Source organism: Juglans microcarpa x Juglans regia, chromosome 5D (assembly GCF_004785595.1).
Source record: "Juglans microcarpa x Juglans regia isolate MS1-56 chromosome 5D, Jm3101_v1.0, whole genome shotgun sequence".
NCBI lineage: Eukaryota > Viridiplantae > Streptophyta > Magnoliopsida > Fagales > Juglandaceae > Juglans > Juglans microcarpa x Juglans regia.
In genome coordinates, this window is record NC_054602.1 from 3,323,341 (window position 1) to 3,336,614 (window position 13,274).

Here is a 13,274-nt window from a genome sequence, read left to right on the forward strand (position 1 = left end):
TATTATAATATTATTTTTATTTTGAGATTGAAAAAATTGAATTATTTATTATATTTTGTGTAAAAATTTAAGAAAATTATAATAATTATATGAGATGAAATGATGATTAACTTGGTAAGAAAAGTCTCATCTCATCTTGGCAACCAAACCAATAAATGTAATAACTAATGACCCTGCAACGTGAATATCATTAGTCTATTTATAGTATAGTATAAATATATTATTTTATAATAATTAGCTCATTCTAATATATTATTGTATTTAATTATATAAGTTATAGTTACATAACTATATAACTATATTAGTATCTATAATAAATATATAAATAAATACATATTTTAATCATATGTGCAATATCGAAGTCGAAGCATAAAGTTGAATCAAATTAGAATCAGAGCATAAAGTTGGAGTCTGATTAGATCAAAATCGAAGTCAGTCTAGCGACACCTTTGGCTCCCACTAAAAAATTATAAAAAAAAAAATAACTTCAACTCCGTTTTGTCAAAATTAAAACAAAACTTAATTTAAAATCGAATTTTTGAATTTCTGCGCAACCCTACTTCAAATATCATTGGCATTGGAGGTGAAATCACCTCTCTCAGTCAAAGATGATCTTAAGCATAAAAAAAAATATATTCAAACAAAAATATTAAAAAAATAAGTCACTGTCGATAACCACCCCAGGGTCACCGTTGTCCCAAGTCGTGTCACCCGTGCTTGCCATGCACTCTGCCATAGGGAAACCCAACTAGAGTGCTGCCATCAGGGCGCCCGTAGTGGCCAGATGATCTTTCCACTTAAACATTGCCGACAGTCTGATTTGGGCCGTCTGTGGCTCCTCCGCATGGTGGCAGCCGCAACTGCAAATAGATTTCAACTTTCGAAAATATTTAAGTTGGCAGCCGCAGCTACTTATTAAAAAATTAGTAATTTTTAATAATAGAGAAGTGCTATATAGCATCTACTATAGTGGTGCACACAATGTACACACTACAATTCACTAATTTCTTCTTCCCAGATGGATGGTTGGGATGATGCCATATAAGATGTGTAAAATAGCTACTCTCAAATAGTAACTTCTCTCAAGATTATTTCATAATAATATATCATAGTAAAAAAATATTATTTTTAACATTCATCAAACATCTTAAAAAATCAAACGTAGATTTGGAGTAACCGTTGTTGAGACTTCGGAGTTTGGAGTAACCGGTCTTTGTAAGGCGCCGCCGTTCCACTTGTACCACGCACCTTTGTGTGCGCGTGCTCTTTTTTCGCGGTCTGGCTTATTTGTTTGAAATGAATTGGCCTTCAACTTCGAGAGGAATCATCGAAGCGTGCCGTGTATGATCAGCCCCACCGATCCGAGCTAGCTCTCCAATTCCTTCCAGGTGACTTGTTCTCTCTCTTTGGGTTTTTATTCTTGCTGAAGTTGTTGGGAAGATTAACTATAAGAAACTTCCTAGGGTTCCAATTTGTTTGACCACTAGGCTTGTCTCAAGTTTTGTTCGGCTGCTAAGAAAATATTAGGGAAACAAAACCTGGAAGAGCTGGAACTTATGAAGGCTCTGTTTTTGATGTTGGGTTCTGAGAAATATACAAGCTCGTTGTAAACATGGGAGTCTCAGATATTTTTGCCTTGGCTCAGTTTACCCCTTTTTTTTTTTTTAATCGAATTTGTGTTCTAACACAAGTGGATCGGTTGAAGGGAAAGGGAAAAACAGGAAACTAGAGGGAAGAGAAAAGTGGAAAAAAACAATTTGTGCAGTGGATGCAATTGAACTTAATTGGTAGAAATTGTTTGGAAGACATGATATTTAGGGTTAATTATCAAGTTTTAGGGAGGTTTACTTGTCAAAGGTATGGGCATTCAGTAGCCGAGGAAGGTTTAGAGGAGTTACTCTAAACTCTCGTTGGGAATGATGGCTGTGATTATTAATGTATGTATGAATTGGGGCATGTGGATGAACTTGAGTATTAGGGATTATAAAATGCGGGATTTTGAACAAATAATGCAGGATTTTGATGATCAGGATGGACCACCAGGGAAATGCTTTAATATTGTCTGATATTCTAGATGCTCAGGTATAAACAAGTCAAGGAGACTGGTGCTCCCATTGATTCACTTGATTGCAAGGAGTTCTTTTATGTTTATAGATTGGTATACTAGGAATATAATTTGCCACCTTTAGTTCAAGCTCATTATGATTTTCTAAAAGGGACTTAATATGCATGGGGAATATCTTCATATTCCATATCATTGTTCAATTTGTTCTGTTCAGAGTACTTCTCAGGTCTCCCCAAATCATAAATTATCTCGAGCTTGAACAACTGGTCACGTTACTGAGTTCCTAGAAACGTGACCAGTAAGTCAGAGGGTATTGCTTCTGGTTGTTTCCCTTAACGAACAAGAATTGGAAAAGAAAAAACTTATCGAAAAAAAGTATACACTCATATAGTCGAAGACGTGGTAGATATGTGGACCAAAATGACTGTAGGTTCTTTTTCTGGTTGATTGTGCACTCATTTTTTATTGAAATGAAAAGGCATATCAGCTTTAGGTGTCTCCTCTGACATTGGGTTCTTTTTCTCGGATGAAGTTTGAACATGGCAGTCAAGTACACTCACTATACCTGCTGTTTTGGGATCATTTGCAATTGCATTTGCATGTGACCATTATATTGGTGACAGGAAGATATTTGGAGGCAAGTTTTTCCCCTCCATTTATTTCTCCTCCCTGTTGAATAATAGAATTTCCCTGAAAAAGGAACTGCCCTAGTACATGGGCTTTAGATAAGAGAAATCAGTAGAAGGTGAGGAAATGGTTAACATTGCAATCTAAAAGACTCTGTAAAATAAAGAAAGGTAACAAAGTGACATATTTTAAGGACGAGATCAGATTGAAAGGGGAGCATGACAAGAGGAGATTTAGTTTTTTGACTGGCTCCACTGATACAAATGAGAAGCCCTTCATGTGATGCCAAAATTAACATATTAAGTACAACAGGACTACAAGAAGCTGCAGTCCTTCACGTTATGGTTTCTATCCTGAAGCTTTTCAGCTCGTGGTTTAATACTATGATACCATTGCTGATTTTTCTGATTCAGGTACTACCCCAAAAACTGTTGCAATCAAGGAATGGTGGGAAGAAACTGACAGGAAATTCCAGGCATGGCCTCGAGCTGCTGGTCCACCCGTGGTCATGAATCCTATCAGTCGACAGAATTTCATTGTCAAGTCCCGCACTGAGTCTCGAAGGTCCCATCTTACACTTAATTAGTTTAGATCATAATGGCTTTCACGACCTTTCATTAGTGTACTTTTTTTCTGTAATGGGTGTGTTTAATGCAGCTGTGAGCCTTACTATATCTGTATAGAATGTGAGGAAACTGTATATCATCGCGTGTGTATATATATATGATTGTCTTTGATGTACAACACTTAATCCAAGTGGTAGCTCATTCATTCCTTAACATTTCATTTTCCACTCGTTGATTATGGGATCATGTGCCATCGCACTTGACAGTTTGGATTCGCTTTGACAAACACCCCCCGTTTGGCTTTAGAATTTAATCTACTTCTTGTTGGTAGTGCGGTATAAAAGCTTTAGTCGCAGTTCTTTATAATGTAGCCCGTATCGTATTTGCCCAAAGTAATAAATTACAAATACAGTAAAATCATCTGCTTCTGGTTTAAAAAATAAAATATTCTATACTTCCTGTGTATAACTTGGACTGTGCCTATTTACTTCTCTCAATAATTTTTTTTATCAAAAATAAAAAATAAATTACTTGTCTCACATTGCTCTTAAATTTGATCCTATGGTTTTTATATAATATTTGTTTCTTTTCATATTTAAACTTATTTTACTTAACCGATCTAAGGATAATATAGATGTGGTTTCATATATCCGTTAGATTTATTTTATAATAAAATTAACATTACAATTTGACGTACTACATCAAGACACATCAATTTGGTTTAATTTTGTGTAATCCCTTTGTAGCTAAAGTATTTTCAAAAAAAAAAAAAATTCCATTCCCTTTTCATATGTCGTGTTTCTTACAGAACAACAGAGGGAACCCATCTTATGCTTTCACGCAAATAAAATGCAGAATCCAACAAGGGTAGGGAGTTGGGCATTATATAATAGAAGTATATGGGTAAAACTTCACTACTATAAAATTGTAACGACTTTGGACATGCATCTGCCACATACAAATTTTGTAATCTTGAACTTTCATTACTTTAATTCCGGGCCTAATGTATGGCAGAAACTCTAGTCCTTCCTCTTTTGAGGGCTCTCTTTGCATCAATCTACAGAGTCATGCTATACATAAGTCTCACACTTTGAATGCCACTTAAAAATATATGATTTTATTTTTTTTATATTCATATTTCATATTTTATGAAATATAAGAATAAAAGAGTAAAATCACAAATTTTTAAATGCATTTAGTGTGAGACTTATGTTTAGAATTAGCCCAATCCACAACCTAATTTGTTTCCAACTCCAACAGATTGCATGCTGCCATTTCTTATAAACTCTCTGATACAGAACAAGTCGACAGATGATCCAACTAACCAGCCTGAACCATGGAGGACATGCCACTGCCCTGTCGAAGACAAATTCGGAAATGAACTGTAACATTTAATATTCCTATCCTTTTAAGATATGAGGATTTCCCGTTTCAGAGGCAGGTTCTATATATAGGATCGCAACATTAAACCACCCGTCACTTCTACTTTATTTCTTGAAGCATTTCCACCACTTTTTTCATTTTAGGCCGCTTGGCTGGTGTGCTGTCAGTGCAGAGCAAGGCGACCTTAAGCGCTGCAAGCATTTCCTTCCTCCACCTAAAAGAAACTGTACTAAGCCTTGCATCAAGTATCTGCTCTGGGGTTTCCCCTCGTAGTGGAGCGCTATGAACCCACTTTACCAAGTCTACCCCTTCACCGAAAGCCTCCTCAACTGGTAGTCTCGTCGTAAGGATTTCGAGCAAAACAACACCATAGCTATACACATTTCCTGGTGCTGTAACTTGCATTGTATATGCATATTCTACAATGCAAAAAAGACACAAAAAAAAAAAAAAAGGAATCAAAAATGGGAGAGGGGGTAGGTTGTGTAAAACTGTCAGAGCTAACAGCATGTGTACAGAGAGCTATCAACGGTATATTGATTGAAGTTTGACTGCAGAATGCTATAAAGATACCTGGTGGAATATAGCCAAATGAGCCTGCTACAGCACTAATACTTGCGGTGCCTCTGGACGGATCTAAGAGCTTTGATATCTCAATCTCCCCGACCAAAGGCTTGGAATTAGAATCCAAAAGAACATTACCAGAAGAAATATCAAGGTGGATAATGGCCACATGATGGAGGAAAGCCAACCCTTCCGCCACTCCAACCGCAATGGAGAGTCGTATAGGCCAGTCAGGTTCATATTCAGGTTGCTTGGTAGATTCATGAAGAAGCTGGGCTAATGTCCCATTCGGCAAGTAATGATGGAGTAAAAGAGCAACATCTTCGTAAATAACAAACCCAATGGGTCGCACCAGATTATCGTGACACAGTTTGCTGAGCCTTTCAAGCTCTCTAATCATCTTGTTCTGGTGATGAACGATAGTCCTGTCCATGGATTTAAGTCTCTTTACTGACAGAATCAGCCCAGAAGGCATAACTGCTTTGTAAACTGTGCTGAAAGTCCCACTGATGAGTTTGTTCGAATCCTTTAAAGTTGCTTTTACAACAGCATCAAGATCGATTGCTTGTCTGAGATTCTCAACGAACACATTGCCCGCTAGTATTGTTGGCCGGTTATTGGTTACATCATCTTCAATTCCTGCGGCTTTGGCTGCTTTTTCTTCTCTCTCTCTCATTATAAACAGCAGAACAACTACAGTGACTGATACAAAGACTACAAAGCCAGAACCAGAAACAGCTAGTATGATCTTCAAAGAGACTTTGTGATGGTAATTCTCAAGGTTAGAATCACGAGAGCTTCCACATGAAGAGGTCAATGGCTCTCCACAGAGGCCTTCGTTCCCTGAAAAGCTTGAATTTGGACTGTTTTGGAATGGTACAAAGTTGGGTATTGGGCCAGTGAACAGATTATTTGAGAAATTGACCTCTATTAAGCTCAACATGCCCTTAAGCGCAGGTGGGATATTACCTGAGAGCCGATTATTAGAGACATCCAAAGAAACCAGCTTGTCCAGTTTCCCTAACTCGAGAGGCAGTGGCCCATAGAGATGATTGAAACTCAAATTTAATGCTATCTGTAAGTTTTTTATATGACCAATCTCAGGAGGTAGTGTTCCAGTCAAGTAGTTGCTACCCATTTGCAATTCAAGCAGTTTCACACAGTTTCCAATCTCTCGAGGTATCTCCCCTTTAAATGAATTCTGACCCAAGTGCACGAATTGCAATCTTGACATGTTGCAGATTTCATTTGGTATAGTGCCATTGAATCTATTATTGCTTAGATCAAGCTTGTTAAGATTCTTGCACCCGAGGATTGATATCGGAATATTTCCAAACAAACTGTTCCCAGAGAGAATCAATTCCTGCAGATTCATGAGCTGTCCAAGCTCTGGAGGAATAGTTCCAGCAAACCCGTTAAAGGCCAAATTTAGGAGGGTGAGATTAGAGCATTGAGCAAACTCGGGGACAATCTCACCAGAGAGCTTGTTGTAATCTGCTTCAAAGTATGCAAGACTGCTAATATTTCCAATTGACTTAGGAATGATTCCTACAAGATCATTGTTGCCTATTCGGATACTAGAAAGGCCTTTGCAGTGCCCAAATTCTTCAGGAAGATCACCGCTCAATTTATTCTGGGTCAGAACCAGAACTTCCAGTTTTCCTAGGACAAAAATATTCTTAGGTATCGGGCCTTCTAGATGATTTGAATGCAGATTCAGCAATTGTAGTTCTGAAACTGAACCTAGATTATCCGGGATTCTGCCCCTTAAATCATTCTCATAGGCTGTGAAAATACTCAACTTGGTCAAATTGCCCACCCAAATAGGTATAGAACCATTGAGTTTATTACTAGAAATTTGAAAAGCCTCTAACTTTTCTAGGCTCTGGAGCTCATCAGGTATTTCTCCCTCAAGCAAGTTATTGGAGAGATTCAATGTTCTAAGGTTTTTGAGACCACCCAATTCTCTAGGAATCAGACCCCCAAACTTATTCGATGATAGGTCGAGAAATTCTAGCTCAGATAAGTTTCCAAACGCTGAAGGAAGCGATCCATGGAAATCATTATGAGAAAGGTCGAGCCACTTCAAAGCTTTGAGCTCTGAAATTAGAGTCGCATTACCTCGGAGTTTCCGACTAGAAAGATCAAGCCTTTCCACCATGGAATTGTTCGAACCGCAGCCAATGCCGTGCCAAGAGCAGTAAGCTGAGTAGTTGACTCCCCAACCTGGTACTCCAAGCTCCTTGTTAATGGATAACAGCGTAGTTTGATCACGGAGCTGAGCACCCACGAGCTGAGGTTTTGATAGAAACCCAACAAGAACAATAGAGAACAAGAAAAAAACCGCCATTAGTGGGCTGCCTTCTTTTGCCGGGTGACTGGTTAAATATCTCAAATTTCTTTCTCCAAAACAACGATCAAAAGGCCAAATTATTGAGAATCCCGCTGCTCTTATGATTACTTTTTTCGTTCTCAGATTTCATTTTCCTTGCTACTTTGATCACCAACTTCAATGAAGATTCTGAGCTCCTGGCGAGACCACAGAAAGCATCCACCAAGAAGAAAAGCCCGGAAATCCAAAACCCCGTCAAGTGTCGACTTTTTCAAGAAACCACATTTTAGATTTCTTGAAACCCAGAATTGCAGAGGACACCAATCCTTTAATTTCGGGGGAGAAATCAGTACAAATCAAGATTGAGGACCAAAACCCGGAAGACTCATCACATCAAAAGAAAAGCTTCAAAGAACCACAAAACAAGAAGAAACAAACAAAAGAGTTTTACAAAAGGACCGGCATTATAGAACAGGTATATCACGGAATGCCAATCCTGTTGTCGTAAAAAAACATGACCGTAGTGCCAGAGAAGAAAATGACTGGAGAGGCAAGGCTGCTATGATTCTGGGAATGAAAGTAATGAGAGATGAGAGGGGAAAAGAGTACAGCGAACAATGCTTTGGCACAGGCTACACGGACCCAGGTGTTCTTGTTTTTCTTACACAGACAAGAAGAGAGAGGAGAACTGAAAAGGGAAGAGATTTGGGAGGGTGAATAAAGTTGGAAATGAGATTCTTCTCACGTAGCTAGAAACGGGCATTCATGAACAGACCTTAGCTCATGAATGCTAAATAAAACTCCCACTGAGACTGCAGTGTACCAAGCATGACGGTATTGTTACGACCTTTGCGCAACAGACCTACTAATTGGACGATGTACTGAAATATCCGGGGATCTTTCTCACCTTTTTTCTTACTTAATTTGGCCTTATATATTAAACGGTAAGTTAATTAGGGGTAACTTAGCAGTTAGCACACTGTTTTTTTTTCCTTTTTTGGGTAAAAGGGAATTACTAATATTTAGAAATATAATTGGAGAGAGCGGAACCAACAAATGTTTTAAAACAAAACGTTACAATTAATTTATTATATTCTTATCTCACTATATATATAAAATGTAGCACATTTCATAACTTTGGATGATCCTTTTTTTATAAGAAAAATTTTAAGGTTGATGGGCGATATCACCCAATCACAGTAGAAAAAGAGTAGAATGAGGATGCAATATCTAGAAATTTTTCTTTTGCATATATAGATATATATACATGTGTGTGTGAAGCCATGAAAGAGGAATCAATTAATAAAAAGAATAATACTAAATACAGTTGTAAGGTGTGCAAGTCTATTTATTTTGAAAAAAAGGGTTTGGCATTAAAAAAAGATTTTTTTTATACAGATATTAGATTTATCCATATTTCTCAAAAAGAATTTGCGAAACTTAAGAGTACCTATTCGTAAATTAATTTCAGATTTTAACTAATGAAACAGCTTAATCTGATTAAATGTAACTGTGGGAGGCTTATTATCCAATATTATAATACGCTTCCCAATGGGTATATATCGGGCTGTAATCAAACATTGGGAACGACCCTCCCTTTGAACAGAGCCAGAGGAGTAAAGGGACCAAGACCAAGAATGGGGAGGAAAACTGTGTCCTCCATGTTTATCACTCGTATATGCATTGATCAGGAGATTGAGAGTATGTCACAACTGCCCAAAGGAGCTAGGACAAATTACCTTTGGGACTACAAAAGTTTAGTAGTCTGGCCAAGGGCCTTGTCCTCTTTTGTGATTGGGCGGTGATCTTATAATCTGATCAAAGAGTACTCCTGTACTGTCACTCTAGAAACCTAAGTCTTTATATTCATGTTCTGGTTTTCAAGGTTCACTTTGGAAAGCAAAATCTGTCCTCTAATTGTTCCATTTGCCTGTTTTTTCATATTATTCAATTCAATTCTTTATCTTATCTTAATGCACTATACCCTAAACATTGCTAAATGGATTTTCTCGGCTACTTTATGGAGATCATGAAAGAAGTTGCAATCCAGTTCGATGCTAATGGTCAAAATGTGCAAGTACCACATAATTATTTTTAAAAAAAATGAATAAATATGATATTTATATGAAAAGAAAATTAATTGTTTAATAATATATCTCACTCTTTTTTAAAATGATTATACGACACTTATGTACTCTATAACTTTACGTAGTATTACTCGATGATTAATGATCCCAAACTTTGCTTTAAATACCCAAAAGCGTTTTCACATTGCTTTTGTGAGCCGATATTAGAGTATTAGATTCTCAAACGGTAATGATGATAAAAAAATTGGTTTGTTCTAAAAATTTATGAAAAATCTCTTCTTTGTATAAATGTAAACAAATTACTTATATATGACGTCTGTATAGTCTGTGGTATTTATCCAATTAATTAATAATAATAAAATGATCCAAATTAAGAAAAAGGTAAGAACTCCCCCTCTGTTTCAACCATTGACGGCACAGGAAGATGTTCAAGATGCAATGATTTCCCATCATTTTGTCCAATCAGCTTCCCCTTGTGCTATACGATGTTAAAAGTAAGATTGAAATTGTTCTCATACCAACTTACCCGACCAAAAAGCCAACTGCTTCAATGTCACTGAACCTTTTCATTTAAGGTGCAACCATGCAGCATGATTCAAGTGTCTTATCCTATATCCAAAAGCTGGCCTAAAAGATAATTTTACAAGTTACGCCATTTTCCTTTCCTACTTGTATGGGGAACCATCTTTTAACCTTTTTTTTTTAAAAAAAATTTTTCTGTCTTTCGGGTGGTGGGGGAATACTGTCAATAACATCTTTAATTAGTACTAAAGAATTCATGTTTAGTACCAGAAAACCAAAACATCTTTTCAAAAGAAGCTCATTTTTCTAAGCTATGTATTCTTTCTTAACTTTGTGAAGTATTTGCGGATTGATATCAATGTCTCTTTAATTTGCACCGTTCAAGCCAACCAAAACAAAACTCAAAGGGAAGGCCGTAAGATGATGAATTATTTCATATGGGATGTGGGACGACCCTAGTAATGGGCAAGGAGTGTGGCATCTCACAGACAAGTAGGGACAGGGCATGTCTGTGTCACAGACAGATTGACATGCATGCAGTAGCTAGGCTGACCTCCACCATATATATATATATATGTGTTATGACACGACAGACCAAATTTTAAGAAAGTCACCAACACTTAACGCCAGTTCTCCTGAAAAAAGAAATGTATAACTTTCGGGTACATGCATGTCATTAACATCAACAAAAGACAACATCATGATGATATATATATATATATATATATATATATATATATAATATATGCCCTAGCTCCTTTAATTTTGCTCGATCATTGACACACCGATATATATATTTTTTTTCTCAGTGGGGAAAAAGGGTTAGTTTACAACTTTGGTACCAAATTTAAAACTTATATAAATTAATGGTTAATATGGAATTAATTGTTTTACTTAGTGCCAAGTACTTTAAGGTAATCACAACTTTAATCAAATTAACAACCGACAGAACGTAGATCAAGGCGGGAATTGTGCAAGAATCAATGAGTTTGTGAAATATAATTACCATTTTACGTACGTGTAATGCCATCATGCAGGCATCACTTTACAAAAATATAAAGGCCAGGTTCTAATCATTTCCATTTTTTTTTTATATTTTTTTTGCATGAATTCACTTGGTTTATACAGTACATAAATAATGGTGAGCATGCCTGAAAAACCTACGTACCGCATTAATTATTTGCCTCGCCCCAAAATCAAAGAGCAAATGTTTTACTCGAGTACTTTTAATGTTGAGTCGATGCAATCTAACAAAGGATCATTAATTCCTTGTTGAAGTAGTTCCGATTTAATAAGATGTTATAGATTCAGACATCCCGTATTCAATTATATATAGTACTATTTAATGATTTTATTATAATGATTTATTATTATTATTATTATTATTATTCGAAATGCATCCATACAGTACCTTATAAGAGATATTAATATTGGATCCAAAGTTTGTTAAGAAATAAAAAGTCTAAATAAAAAGGAAAGGAATGTATGGTAATGATGATAGAGGTTTAATTTCTTTCTTTAATCTTACACAGACGTACGTACGTTTATTGGAAAATATATACGTGCGTGTGAGGCTTGAGCTAGTTGAGGTACCTAGCTAGGGCTGATATTCATCATCCCGCGGGAGTTTTTGCCTTTTGGAGTACTGCTTTGAGCCTAAAAAAAAAAAAAAAAAAAATGTCTCTTTGGTGATTCTAATATCAACAAGTTAATATAATAAAGTTTACGTCCCAACATCGAGATTAGACTGAGAGATGAAGCGGAGCTATGAAAACGACTGAGATCAGACCGAAGACTAACAGACAAATTAATTAAGGCCAGAGATGATCATGATGATCAAGTAGCTGGTAGGGAAAAAAACATATTATATATATTAGCTAGCTAGAGTGGACAGGTATTTAGTCATGTTTAATTATCCATAATCGAACGGCCAATCTAGTCACAGTACGTATAGTTGATTAATTTTCTCTTGATAACAGGCAGGCCGGGCAGAACCCCGGCCCTTGGTTGTATTAATTTTCCACTTTCAAAAGGATATGACTCCACTCCGCCAATGGCATGTGCTGGGGTGATGGGTGTGGGGCATATGACCACAAAAGAAGGTACTCGAAAAGCAATTTGGGATTTTCCTGTGAAATCTCTATTATTGATTGAGATTAGGGAGGGTCTCCCTTTACTAGACATGCATCATGAGCCTTGTATCATGACATGTCCCACCTATATATCTCTCTGGGGGGCATCATCAAGATTCAAGGGGCCTCGCACTCTCTAGGTGCCATTCATTCTGTCACTCCTGAACACAACATTTGTATGGATTTCATCATGATACGTGTGGAAATCACATGGCATTTTGATCAACATTTAGATCAATAGTCATCTGATCAAGAAGCTCTGCATGTCATGGTATATGAACTGTTTGTAGTGGCCCCCGTTCTTGAAAATAATTTTGCTCTTTTATAGGTTATACCGTGTAAGCACTAATTTTGCTCTTTTGTTCGATATATTTTCCAAAAATAGAAGTAAGTGGTGGCTGTTTGTAAATGCGAGAGAGTATATAAGAGTATATATATATATATATATATATATAGAACTATACATACAGGCTTTCTCTGTAGTGGCCCGCAGAAGGTGGCAGTCCATCGATCCGATTCGTTGTGTCCTGTATCGATCATAGATCAAATCCAAAAGCAAAAACTTCCAAGGATTGGGCTGAACCAAATTACTAGAATGAGTTGAAAAGCAAACAGACAGATGTAAAAAGAAAATGAAATAATATAGTATGAGAGGATGATGAGGATCTGGGCCCTGGCAATGGTACTATTATGCTCGTGCTTTTGATCATCACACCTTGCTATTCTATATAAAATAGGCTGTACTCCACTTTTTATCAATGGTGGTCAGCTGGGATGATGAATAGTGACTGCAAACTTTCCGAAGTTTTTGCTAGGAGCCATAAAATTGGTACACAGAAATCTTAAAATTTAGTTAAGAAAATTGGGTAGCTAGATTCCAGCCAATTTAGCAAGATCTTCAGCTTCAATGTCGTTCTCTGTAGAGCATATTTTTTAATGTTAGTGAAGGTATATATACACACACACACACACACACACACTAAAGGAATGGATGAG

The 13,274-nt window shown here is 36.7% G+C and overlaps 1 protein-coding gene and 1 long non-coding RNA gene across 2 annotated transcripts; one reads left to right on the forward strand and one right to left on the reverse strand.

Moving 5' to 3' along the window:
* Positions 1–1,102: 1,102 nt before the first annotated feature.
* On the forward strand, positions 1,103–3,471 carry LOC121265067. Its single transcript, XR_005940604.1, has 2 exons — positions 1,103–1,388; positions 3,106–3,471. It is a non-coding gene; the product is annotated as an uncharacterized LOC121265067 (long non-coding RNA).
* A 551-nt stretch (positions 3,472–4,022) lies between these two features.
* LOC121265068 (leucine-rich repeat receptor-like tyrosine-protein kinase PXC3) lies at positions 4,023–8,438 on the reverse strand. Its single transcript, XM_041168527.1, has 2 exons — positions 5,215–8,438; positions 4,023–5,060 (listed from the first exon to the last, which is right to left on the reverse strand). The coding sequence occupies exons 1-2, from the start codon at positions 7,553–7,555 to the stop codon at positions 4,741–4,743; spliced, it is 2,661 nt and encodes an 886-aa protein (XP_041024461.1). The 5' UTR covers positions 7,556–8,438; the 3' UTR covers positions 4,023–4,740.
* Positions 8,439–13,274: the final 4,836 nt, after the last annotated feature.

Bases quoted from the DNA above. Each gene is read 5' to 3' on its own strand.
- LOC121265068 (XM_041168527.1), bottom strand. From the start codon at position 7,555: ATGGCGGTTTTTTTCTTGTTCTCTATTGTTCTTGTTGGGTTTCTATCA. The intron at 5,061-5,214 runs GTATCTTTATAG...TTTGCATTGTAG, and splicing joins ATTTGGCTATATTCCACCAG to AATATGCATATACAATGCAA.